Source organism: Eutrigla gurnardus, assembly GCF_963514095.1.
Source record: "Eutrigla gurnardus genome assembly, chromosome: 6".
Taxonomy (NCBI): domain Eukaryota; kingdom Metazoa; phylum Chordata; class Actinopteri; order Perciformes; family Triglidae; genus Eutrigla; species Eutrigla gurnardus.
Window position 1 is genome coordinate 16,560,241 of NC_139920.1, and position 13,446 is coordinate 16,573,686.

The 13,446-nt window shown below is 40.4% G+C and overlaps 1 protein-coding gene across 4 annotated transcripts in view; it reads left to right on the forward strand.

Annotated features, from left to right (window-relative positions):
• The first annotated feature begins 743 nt into the window (after positions 1-743).
• Positions 744-13,446, forward strand: part of csnk1g2b (casein kinase 1, gamma 2b) — a 33,517-nt gene continuing 20,814 nt past the window's right edge. For all 4 annotated transcript variants that reach the window (XM_084011896.1, XM_084011898.1, XM_084011897.1 and 1 more), the window contains exons 1-2: positions 744-884; positions 3,969-4,757. In XM_084011896.1, coding sequence (XP_083868022.1) covers positions 4,530-4,757 — 228 coding nt within the window. In that variant the 5' untranslated portion in view covers positions 744-884; positions 3,969-4,529. The remainder of the gene's footprint in view (positions 885-3,968; positions 4,758-13,446) is intronic.

A 13,446-nucleotide genomic window follows, 5' to 3' on the forward strand; every position in this document is an offset into this window, starting at 1 on the left:
ATGTGAATTCGAATATGGCATAAGATAATAATTGCATGTATTCCCAATTAGTCTGTGACTTGTTTTATTGATATATGGAGTTAATAAATTTGTCATAAAATAATGAAACAATGCCCATTAAATTGCCCGGAGTCCATGTCAAGATATTAAAACAGTCCCATGTTTACTCCATTGCAGTTCAGAAGGAAATATGTAACTTTTTTTTACTAGTAATTTTAATGATTCAGTTAAAAAAAAAAATTATATATATATATATATATATATATATATATATATATATAATCAAACAATTCATTATGGTGTATTATTATTGATTAAAATAAAAATATATTGATGGCTATTGATGGCTATAAAGAAGTATTCTGAAGTACTTTTTGGTAATTCATGTATATTGTGATGCCAAAGCATCTGAGGTTTTACTCTGGTAAAAGTTTGAATGGATAACTTTTACTTGTACTCGAGTATTTCTGCTTTAAGTACAATATCTGAGTACTACTTTCATCTCTGTTGACTCAAAAATATCGACTGCAGTCACACAGCCTGCATGTGGCCAAAAAAATCGTTTGAATGCATCAATGTATTCACACCGTTTTATCTTCAGTTGTATTGTTTGAGTGTAAATGTGTCAATAACTCCACCAGTTGAAAGCAGCTACTCAATGAGCTACGCAGGTCTTGCTTATTCCCTAAAACCAGTTGCGTAGGTTTTTCAGCGCAGCACAGCGCGAGCCGGCGTGACGCTGTGCCTGCCTGGGTATCGGCAGCTGAGGGAGGCTTAAAGAGACAACAGCGAAATTAAAGCAACTTGAGGGCGAGAACACCGAAATGAGAAAGATACCCACACACGAAGAACCATGACTGTGTTTCGATAGCTGACATTTAAAGGTAACACGATTTCCTTTGGCATCAGAAATGTATCCGTAACTGTTGTTTTTAGGACATCGTCCCGCCGTGCGTTACCGTTCCTGCTAACGTTTCTTGCGCTAGCTTGCTAAATAGCTAGCTAGCGAGCTAAGCCCGAGATCCCGGGCTGCCGTTGGTGTGCAGTCGGTTGTTCGGGATTAAGGAGTTGCCCGGCAGTGGTCAGGGTAATGGCTATAGCCCGAATCTGAACTCCATTAACGATACTCTCAGGTGAAACTACGACCACTTTTATCGTAACGTTACTCCAAGTCGGTGACATTAAGTAGTTACGACGTCGCTGGGGACGTTGTTATTTCTCAGTTATTAAGCATTTACTAGTTTACAGATTAATCTAGCACAGGGGATGGCAATCAATGAATATTATATGCTATTTATCAGTTGAATTGTTCAATTTTGTTTCTCGGTTACAGTTCGTAAACTAGCTTGTGTTATCGTCATGATACAGTGTTGTTAACAGATTAGCTCATGTTCCATCGTTAGCTGTTTTTTTTTTAAATCAGGCGTTGGGCCAACAGTAGCGATGTTTTAGGTACTTGCTAGCTTAGCTTACTGCTATGTGGAATGTCGATTACAGGCTTGCTGCAAATTTGAAGATATATGTATGTTCTATGTTAATGTTCCGCCGATGGTGTTTTTACAACGCACAAGAAAATGGTAAAACGCAAACAAACTGGTCGCGATAGAACGATATCGTGCAAACATGAGCTTGCTAACTGAGGGTAGCCTGAGAGTATCTGGCCTTGTCCGCCGAACCAGCTAATTTAATGTTATCCCTCGGTTTTCTGAAGACACTGCTGACAGGGTTTGCTTGTCATATTGTGTGTGTGTTTTCTCATATCGTATTGTAAAAACAAATTGTGGGCAATCAAAGAGAGGAAATTGCTCCTTTGAAACACCCAAAACTAACCGCTAGTGGCAAATGACAGCTGCCAAGCACTATTCTGTAACGTAGCCAGTTAGCATTAGCTATTAGCTTGCATTAATAAAGGCTTAAATGGCATATTTTTATTAAAAAATGTTATCACCGGGAAAGAACATTTGTCATCGCGTTCCGGGTACTAATGTTAATGGTCGATTTGAGGCTTTCTGTTGGCATTTGGATTCATATTGATGCATATTTTTGAAATCGTCGTGTTGCTGTTAGCCGAATGCAACATTAATTGCAGCAAGCAGACATGGGGTTTCGTATTGGCAAAATATCATTCATGTCTCTGTATTTGTATGTGCCATCTCAAAAACTGGAATATGTTACTACTCAGTCAGCATCTTTTAAACAACTTGATAGCTATATCACACAGCTGAAACCTAAAACAACACACAACTTCCTGAAATGAAAGATAGACGTGTGGGCCAAGATAGCCAGGAAGTTACCTGAGACAGTAAGTTATTTAGACCTCTGTTGTTTCCCAGGAACATCTATATCCTTTCTCATATTCAAACATTATCATACTTGTTTTAAAAGCGTGGGCTGTAGTACTGTTTTGGGTCACCTTGCCAAAAATGTGCTTGTCGTGGTGCACGTTGCCATTTCGGTGGTTGTTGTGAACATACCCACCTCACATATTTGAATTCCATATCTTGTGACCAGGCAGGCTAGTGTCTTCTCATTTTCGACAGTAAGTATTGTATGCAGCATGCTACAAGGAAGACACAACAGGGTAATGATTGACTGCTTACCGGTTTATAAAAGTGTTATAAAACTTTTTCAGGTCGGCTGATTGCATTAGTGAAACAGACATATAATGGGTTTGGTCATTGTTATTAACTCACACCTGAAAACGTTTCAGACAGTAAGTAGTGTATTGTAGTATTTTTATACAAAATTGCCTTCTCATGAAAATGTCTTCTTTCCAATTATTTGTGGACTAACTGAAAAATGTACAAAGATATCATGTGTGAATGATTTTGACAAATATTTTACATCAAACAATACTCTTTATCAACAGCATACTTGTCTGATAATACTGTATTTTAGTCCTGTGATTGCTATATTAGTTCATAGACTGGCAGATACAGCTGAGCTAGCTGTAGACTAGACTGTATCCAAATCCTTTCAATATTATCCTTCGCAATGATTCAAATGTTATGATGAGACGAAACATTACAACATTCATTGATCCGTGTAAGTGCCTTTCCATAGGAAAGAGTAGCTGCCAATTACTAGTGCCTGCATTACCTGCTCTCTGGATGGAGACATCTGCATGTGATTGTTAGCGATAAGCAACACAGAGATGGTCATGTTACACTGCCAATGAAAAGTGAAATTGTGGTTGTGATCGAAGTCTGTATATTATGGCTTAGTTTCATATATTGACGCTGTTTTACTTTTGAAATTCTTATCTCTCCGATGTGTATTTATGCACATACACTTATTTTTGTATTTATCTGAGGATCTACACAAAGCCTAAATCTTGCTCAAAAGTGTTGAAACAACATGAGATACATTAGTCTCATTTATTAAAATACAACTGTGATGTACAAAATATCTGCAAGGCACCGTGGTTTAGGCTTTCAAAGAATAGGTTTAATTGTAAAATATATTTTTCTCATGCCTTATTTCCCCTGTGGAATATTTCCGCTCTTATCGATTTCTTTATTGAATTTGCCTTGCGCCAGTCTGCAGCAAGATCTCATTTCAGCTGTAATAAGGAACTGCCACAGTAGACATAATTTGATCTTCAAGTAAAAGGTTAAAGTTTTATTCTGAAAATGTTAATCTCTTCATGAATCATGACCACAAAGTGTTATGGATACAGAGAATGATTGATTCATTTTTCCAATATTTCTGACCATATTGTTTGCTTCACAGACTATGGCTATATAGTGGTTGACAGTACATTTCATTGTAAGTGTAGAATGGGATAGCTACTTAAGAGGGTATCTCATCTACAGTAAGTAAACATAAAGAACATCTTTTTCAAAATGTCAAATGGTAAAAGAAGATATTGCAAATAAAAATAATGACTGAGTTTATTTGTGACAGTTGATCTGTGTTGTTGTATATACAGATAATAGACTAGGTTCTATCTGTTTTTGCTTTTTCAGATATCCAGTTGACATCAGACCCACCAGCTGCCGGTCGTCCTCATCGCTGTTTTCTCTGACCCCAGGTTGCCACATCTGTTGTGGCCCTGCAACATGGAGAGCATCCACTGTGTCACTGAAGGCTGACCAGAGGGAATGAGGCACTCCAGGAGATGTTCCCAAGTGGCCTTGTGGATGCAGTAGCTGGGATTTGGAGTGCTTTTTTATGACTACTATTGTATGTGCGTCTGTGGGCACATCCTAGCACCACCTGCCTATTCTTCAGGCAGGGGCATGCTACTTTGAGACTGGAGCTGGAGAACCCAAGAAAGGAGCCCTTCTAGTAAACAAGGAACACAAAGTAAAAAGGGAATCACTCATCAGAAGAACTGTCTGATAGACACGTGGGGCACTTTAGCTCATTTAAGTGTCTTCTGAACCATTTTAACACCATCACCTTTCCTCTGTCCTGTGAGATTTCGTCTCCCTCCCCCTCCCGAAAGCGCCCTCTGTCGTAATTGGAGATTCTATGATTTGCATGGCTGGAGAATAACCGTGGAGAGGCCAGGGTATCACAAGCTTATGGATTTTGATAAGAGAGGGGGCAAGGGAGAGACAGAGGAAGGGAAAAAGATGTCTAAGACAGCAGGCAGCAGGACTGGACATGGGGGCCGGAGTTCTGGGACCAATTCTGGAGTTCTTATGGTTGGCCCAAACTTCCGTGTGGGTAAAAAAATCGGCTGCGGGAACTTTGGAGAGCTACGTTTGGGGAAAAATCTCTATACTAATGAATATGTGGCCATCAAATTGGTAAGTGCACCCTCAGAGTTGATGAAGTAACTCACAATTCCACATATGCACCACACAACTGTTCTGGTGCATCTCTGATATCAGTCCATACCCTCTATGAAGAATCATACTTACCTGTTTTTATTCTTTTTTTGTCCTTCAAATTGTGCTTGGTTTATTTTAATGTGCAGCAGACTCTCCTAGTGCATTGACTCTCCTAGTGCATTTGACTCCATTGACCTAAGAGGGTCAGACACAGGAAGTAAATAAGAAGGGTCCCCCTCTCCCTCCCACCACTAGTTGGCCCCATGTTCTGTTAATGAGTCAACCATTCCTTGCTTGGCTTTATCAAAAAGGTGAAGAAGACTAGACTGGATAATATGTTAAAGTCAAGCTGAAATGACATTTCAAGAATATATAGCTTCTGTAACATGGCATATTTCTGAGTGAAACAGGATAGGCAGACAGATTTGATTTGATCATTGAAAGGATTAGTATGCAACCTTCTCTAACCCTGTGCAGTGCTGAAGTTATAGACTTATTAATGGATGGATGTCATGATATTATTGGTTGAAATTGATTGGTATAAGCTGATGTATGCATGCATCATATTTTGTTTTCCAGAAAGAAAAAGATAATGGATTTTGATATAACATTTTAAGAAATAGATTTTTTCCCCCTGCATATATATATGGTTAAATAGATACACAATATGACTGGGGATGTGATCTAAAAGGGTTTTCACAGAACAGGCAGCTCTGTTATAATTGACAGCTCAGAAGGTGGAACCGAAGTATAAAGGAGGTCAACAATTGGATGAAAGTTACACCTCGGGTATGTGTGAATTTCGCAACATAAAATTGATGATTTTCAACTTCTACCACCCCTACATCGTCCTCATATTCATACTGGGACATGTTGTGAAGTGAAAACAATGTTGAGTGTATCTCATACAAGCGTTGTTTATCTGGATGGCTCTGATTGAACTTTGAAACCGGGAAGCAGTCCTGGTAACAAAGTCCAATCAGAGAACATTTGGCCAATGGGATGCAGCCAAGGGAACATAAAGAGAAAGTGTGCTTGTTATTAAGGTCGGCATACGCCAATATGAGACGCTCAATGAACTTGATATTAGGGCTAACTCCGCCAAGGTGACTTGCGTAAACTGGAAGCCGGACATTAATAACGAATGCACCCAGAACCTGCTTCGTGTTTGCGACGCAGAGGGGATTTAATATCAATGCACAAATGTTAATGGCTTTTATTAGAATAATACGGTAATTTCAGATAAAGTAATCATCACAGTGATTTTCACAAAAGGTTGAATTACCTGCGACTTAAATCACATAGTGTTTTAAAACACACCGTTTCAACATGAATGGTGATCAATAATATAGTGTCCTTTAAGTTTTGTGTCCGCATGAATCCACTTTTCAGAGCAACTGGTTTAGTAGCATACAGACGGGTCGCGAGAAACCACATATGTCAAGGCCTGTTTTTTCCTGATTGTTAGATTCTAGGCCAGCCAATGACTGCCCAACCATTTCCTCTGCACATCAAACTTCCTCTTTACATCTTTTTTTTTGGAATAAACATGTTGCCACTTGTAGCACTTTGATGACTGGCATATATATTCTTTTCTCTCTGGCAATGCCTGAAAGTATGCAAGGCCTACCGAAAACTCCAGTTAAGTAGGCATACTGGAGCTGATGGGTGGGCTTGGCGTCATCTCCACCACATCATATCTCCCAGCGAGGTTATTATCTCTGAACAGGCATCCACTGAAGGCTTTGCTAACCACAAAGAAGGCAGAGGTTAGCAAACAGCTGTAATTGCAGTTCTCCTCTCCTCTGAAATCCCTAGTTGTGCTGGCTGCATTTCCCCCCCTTGCCTGTGAACCCTCCCATCTGTTTGGGTATTTTTATCCCCATGGTGTCTAGCTATATCTGGATCTGGCATTAGGGACGTAACATTGCTCCATGGATCTTGTGGTCCGCTGGACCCAGTGTTTATCTCAATGTATAAAAGTGAGAATAGGAAGTGTACTGATGGTGTCAACAAGGGGGACAAATCCCAGATAATGGAAGGGCCTGATTGCAAGGACTAGGATTTTATTTTGAGGACTAATTTCACATGGTGATTGTTTTCTTGTTAGTTGTATGGAGCTACACTGATTATGCCAATTGCCAACTTAGACAAACTTAGACAAATTGGACTTATTGTTTAAGTATTTTTCAACCTGTCCACTGGGGTTGTCATGACTGACATGAAGAGGACTTCATCTCTTGTTGATTGATTCTTGGCCTAAGCTAGACTCTTAAACAGTTGTCTGTCCACGTTTCTGTCTGTCCCTGATCTCACAGCTCCCTGGGATAACCCAGTGAATGTCACTGTCTGTCCAGTGGGGCCTGTGTCTTGTCAGAGGCTATTTCTGTGCTCTTCCTTACGGACTAATACAAATAACAGCCCTGCTATCTATGAGCACCTGCTAACACTTGCTTGACATGAGTGGTTTCTCTTCCGTTGTCTGTCAGTCACTTCAGTTGGCAAAGTATAGCACTAGGAAAAAGTTATTTAATGATGAGGTTTATTTATAAAGTATCTTGTACAGTTTGATATAGTCTAATTTGATTTATGATTAACAAAATATGAAACTGTAGGAGTCTTATTCTCTGTGAAAGGAAGTATGAAATACCTTTCTGATGTTTAAACATGTAATCTTTGACCACAATTGCAATGTTCAGTTTTGAATACTAAAGAAACACCAGTGGGAAGCTTGGTCATGGTGAAGCTCTAAGGAAGTGTCTCAATTTTAACTCTTTGTGACTGGTTGAGTGAAGTGTTGTTGATCTACCAGGAAACCAATAAGGAACGTTCGATTAGATAGAAAAGTGTTTTGTGTTATCTGGTTGGTTAAAACTAGTTTAATCTCCGTCCTTTGTTGCAATGTAATAAACACACAGTGATTACTCAGTGTTGAGCTGGTGCCTTTATGTGCTGAGTGTCCTGTGTAGCAACTTGCAGAGTCGGGCATGTGGTCGGTGCCTGCCTGCACCTGGGACAAAGGTGAACGCCAGTGTCACCCTACTCCACCACGTGATAGCAGAGATAGAGAATTATGGCAGGCCAGTGCACAAGATCCTCTGTCAGTGGATCTGGAACTGCTGTGAATGCTGCTGCAAAAAGCAAGAGAGAAGGGGGAAACTGCTGAGTGCTGAAAGGTCGTCTTTGTTAGCAGGCCTTGTCGACACACAGTGGTTCAGTCTTTGGTTCAGCTGGATGCTTTCTCACACTAACAAATGCCTGTGTGATGGAGGCAGGACCATATAGCCTCTGTTGTAAGTACACTGCAAGCTTTACTCCCAAGGGGAGATCCCAGTGCCTTAAAGAAACAGCAGCATTTAATGTCTGCTTTCTGTTGAGGCCTACTTTAGTAACTTGCACCAATCAGGCTCGTATAAAGGTTAAAGGGACATCATCATACCATAAATACACTCCCCTAACATGGTGACATAACTGTCCACTAAGAATATTATATCTAATCCGTTTTCCCTGAAACGTACTGTATTATACTATTTTTATTTGAATGTGTTTGCTGTCTCGGTGTAGTGCTTTTCCTCTCTTTGATTATCTTCAGGGTACTTTCTTTTCAAGGTCACAAGCCCTCTCTTAACCCCGTCAGTGTGTTGGCCTTGGGTGCAGGACACATGCACACACCCATTTCATACATCCCTTGGGCTCAGAAATTGAATCAGTTTTCACTGACATTTCACCAGCAGTTTCATGTAGTTGGTCAGCTATTGACAAAAAGGAGGTGCCTGTGAGACATACCGCTCGCAACATTGGCCTCATCAGTTATAAGTGATACACCAATTGGATGCCTCTTTAGACAATGAAAAGTGGCTGTAATCTGCCCAACATGGGAGCAGTGTAATACGTGAATGTTACAGTGTTGGGACTTATTGTACAGCACAGTGCGCCTCCCATAGCTCAGGGATGGGGGCTGATATTGGAGTGACCATATAGGGAGACAAACACAGTAAACACAAAGGCCTACTGTGCATTGTCTGCCAGCCATGTACAGATGCATAAAGAGCAGTGTTTTACCCAATGTATGTTTGCATTGGTTGTTCAAATCCCAGATGGGTTTCAGACTTAAAAAGGGAATTGCCCTTCACCACCCAAAAAATACAATGGTAGTCCAGGCTTCCTAATTTTACCCTGTGAACTCGATGGCTGTGGCTCAACTGACAAGTGTTGCCTGTAGACTTCATCAGCTAAGCTAATTACGGCTAATTCCATGAGTTGGCTAAATCACAAAATTCAACACTAGTCTGTTTTCTGGTGTCAGTACATTAACACTTGAGCAAAGACATTTCCCCAGATAAAGAAACACCACTCTGTTGTTTCGGTATTAAAAAAAGAACAAGATTGTCTTTTTGGTGTTCAAAAAGACAGAGGACTTCTTGTAAAGCCAAATTAGCTAGCTAGGTTTGTATTCAAGTTGTAAACTGGTGGATTGTAAAAAAAACAAAAAAACTGGAATCCCAGTTAAATCTTAAAAGCTGCAAGCACAAATTAATATTTTTTACATTACATTACAATGTTAGACGGAAGCCCACATCATGATCTCGGGATGTTCATCTTGTTATGGAGTTCTGCTCCCAAGTGGCCAAAAAAGAAAGGTAGCAAGCTAGAGAGTGAATGAAGAGAGGGAATGCATTGGTGGCAGCAAAGCTGTGAATCAGAAGAATAAAACGTTGCCCTCTGATAGTTTCACTGTGGTTACATTCTAAAGCCCAAATAAACACATCCATACCTCCTCACTATTCTGCACGCTTCATCTTGCTGTCCTGCCTGCTCTCTCTGTGCCTGACTCTTTCAGGCCTGTGAGATCTGTGAGCCTCGGTATGCCGGGGGACGTAACAAAGTTTGCTGTGTTGTGGGAATGAAAACGTGCTGCACATCCTACTTATTGGCTGGGCTGGGAGTCACACCCACATGTGGGGTCCAAATGCCTGCCACACACTTATTTTGGAGCAGTCAATTAATTCTTTAGGAAATAGTTGCATATTATCTCTTTTGTAAATATTTAATAAAATGTTGTACATTGCTTCTTAAGAGCACCTATATACTCCATGTATGTAGTTGCACTGCATGTATGGGGAAGGGTGGAACCTCTCTGGCAGACTTTTTGTTTTCTCTGGCTGAGTCACCGGTACAGAGGCACAAGAGTAAGGTTGTTTATGTGAGTGAAGTCACTCACGGTGCTGGTCAGTCGTGATACTCTGAGGTGTTGTACTATACTCTCCTGTCATCCTCCCACTGAAGCATGATAAGCAACTCTTGTTACAGTAAAGCTCAGTGCCTACACCAGCTCACTGTGAGGTGGTTGTCAAAGACCTGTGAAGGCACAAAGCTCTATCAGCATGTTTGGCTGGAATTAAAGTGACATTTTGACGATTTAAATTGTTCCCTTCCCTGCTCGGGCTCTCCAGAGAGCATGCTGGGGAGAATAAATGAATAAATCCTTGGATGTCAACAGCATGTAAAAGCCTACCTTTAGTCAACTAGCTAATCCTCTAATGAATCAGTAGCCAGCAGCAACACAGTATGTTCATACAGGAACATTGTTGCTTTAAGGATGATTTAGTATTGGTCATAAAACCTGCACAACCAGAATATTGCTGACTTGAGTGCACTTATGTAGAAACACACAAAAATAGGTTTGAATATGTTGTAGGGCAGGGGTATTCAATTAAAAGTCACTGAGGTCCAGTTACTAAAGTTTCCTCCAAGTTAAGGTCCGAACCTCACAAGTCCAACTTGTGTCTTATAGCCTACCCCACATTTTCATATGGTTTCAACAGTATTTACTGTCAATTTTCAACACTTGTATAGTAATCAACTAGCTATTTTGTCATAGATTAAAGTAGTCCCACGCGAATGAACTTGAGGCCTTTATTTCAAGTCAAAGGAAACAGAACACAACTTGTCTCTTTGTTTCCCCTCAAATTATGTCTCAGCAACGGCGTTCAAGCACTCCTTCACAATTGTCCCATCACTAAATGTTTTTTTATGTTGCCCCAAAATCCACGATACCTTTAGCAAACATTCGTTTGCACGTTGCTGGGCTGTAAATGAATGCGTTTGCTCAAAATATCTGTGCTCCGTTTCGTAGTGGCGCTTCACATTGCCGCTTTTGATTAATGCCACGTTTTTGGAGCATATAAGGCACACGGGTTTGGAACTGCCTGCCGGAAAAATGAACATATTTCTCCGTCCATTCATCTTGAAAACAACGATTTCCCACACTGAGGGTAAACAAACGATTTGATTGGCTCAATTCAGTGACGTCATTGTCGTATTTACTGGAGTAGCTGCACCCACTGTCTATAGCCGCGACCGTCAGGAAAAAAAAGATAATGCTCTATGAAAATGATCCATTCTCGTGAATTCATCGGTGATTGGTCATGGGTCCGGACAGAACCATCAATCGGTCCGGACCCGGACCCAGGTCTGCCATTTGGTGATGCCTGCTGTAGGGTGTGTGCATGTAGAGCAGTGAGTTCTGTGTAATTGTACCTTGTAAATGTATGTCCTGGTTCATGGCAAAGCACATGGCATTTTCCATTTAAGGTTTTTTTCTTTTCTGAAGGCATTACAATGACACTGCATTCTTGTCTTCTAAATTATATGTAGTATTTGAGGCTATGGCAATAGTTTGTCACGCTTTCATTATTGTGATTGTGCTGACTGCCATGAATCTACACTGCACTTTCCTGCCTTAACTTTCTTAAAAGCATCATAATTAAAGTGGTAAGCTAGACCAACCGAACAACCAAAGCAGGATCAGATGATCGTAATTTGAAAAGAGCTGAGCCAAATTGTCCGCAGGTCTATTTTGGAGAATTTGCTTTGCAAGACAAAAAGACAAGGTTTCTTGATTTCTTGGTTGCTATGTGTCCTGGGTTTGACATGATATGTAGTGTAATAGGACAGCGGTGCTTACTTTTGTTGTGTTGAGTGTGTGGTTTTGCATATTACATTTGAAATCAACCAGCAGGCCACACCAGACATTTTGACACGTCATATGAGGAAAACCACAGGTGTAGTTAGAAATATAAAGTGTTGCTACCCACTTACTTGTTCCAGGGCCCAACTATTTTCCCTCCTGGCACCGACACATAAAAGGAATAATGGCAGCGTTAGTGGTAGTAATTACTAAGAATTAACTGTCCTTCTCCTGCAATGACATGTCAAAAATTCTGCTGTGATAAAGTCCTATTATACTAAATGGCAGCTTTGATTTGATGGTATTGCATCCACATCAGATGAACAGTAGGAATGTAGCCCTGATTACACATGATGCCCCAATTGAGGGCAGGGCATGTTTTGGACTAATTAAAATTTGGCTCAAAATGCAGATAATGTCTCCTGAAGTTTATGGTCAGGAGATATCAGCGGTTACATGTTATCTTCCCTGGTGATGATCTATCTGGTCTCGATTGCTCTTAAAAATGTTAACACGAAAATACTGACAATGAGCACTTTTAACCTCAGTCATTGGTTCATTTCAAACCAAACAAATAATGTTAACTGCATAGACTGTACATTGGAGATTCCAAACAACAAAAGTAACTCTCTGTCCTGCTTGTTGTGATTATACCTTGTTACTAATCACTGGCTATATCAGGCCCCATCGGAAACATTTATGCTGGGTTCAAAGTGAAATAAATGAGCTCGTACACAATACAATACATTGTACTTACGCCACGCCTCGCTACTCTATTAAATTACAAAGGAGACTTGCATCTTGGGTTCAAGGAGTGGAACTTCCCCCGACTGTGAAGATCACTTGCAACATTGTGTGTGCTGTGTTTGCCTCCCCATGACTAAACCGTGCTGCTAGAGAGCCAGATATGACATTGAAAGCTGATATACATTGACAGTTGCTTTCTTAACTTATTAAGTAGATACTTATTTTCATACGTCGATTAACATAAAAACAACCTGAAGAATTTTTTTTTTTTTTTTTTTTCACAATCATTTTAAGAAGTACGTGGCAGCTTTATTGGCCTTCGAGGTAAAATAATTTCAACACAATTTATCATCTAAATTATAATAATTCTCAGTTGGCACATGAAGTGAACCTAGGTCAAAGGCCACAGTTTACCCCACTCCAGTCAAAATCTACGGAATACACCATTTATTTCTAATTCTGGCTCATTTCAAGCAGCGCCTGATTATTGCTCTGGGTTTTGGGAGGAAGCTGATGGCTCCATCTGGGTGTGTTAAATCTGAGCTGAAACAGGAGAAGTGCTGGACACAAGCCAGCTGTTGCTCTCTGACACCATTTGCTCCTTAACACCACATCCCAACCATAGACACCTCTGATCACCAAGACTGTATGAATAGAGAAACATACACACACCACACACACTTCAATGCTTTATTTGTTAACCGTTATTAAGTGAAGGCTGCAGAGCAGAGGTGCACTATTTTGACATTTGAGTTGCTCTGTCTAAGATAAGGGGAGTAACATTGCCAGTTGCATATTGTGAAATGGTTTACTGGGTGTCGGGCAAAGGTCAGGGTCTATTCCGGGCCTTATGTATAATGCTGGGTCTGTTCCCCTGAACATGGCACACATGGGCATACATATGCACATGTTGAATGTCACACTGGCTTTACAGATGATAAACACCAC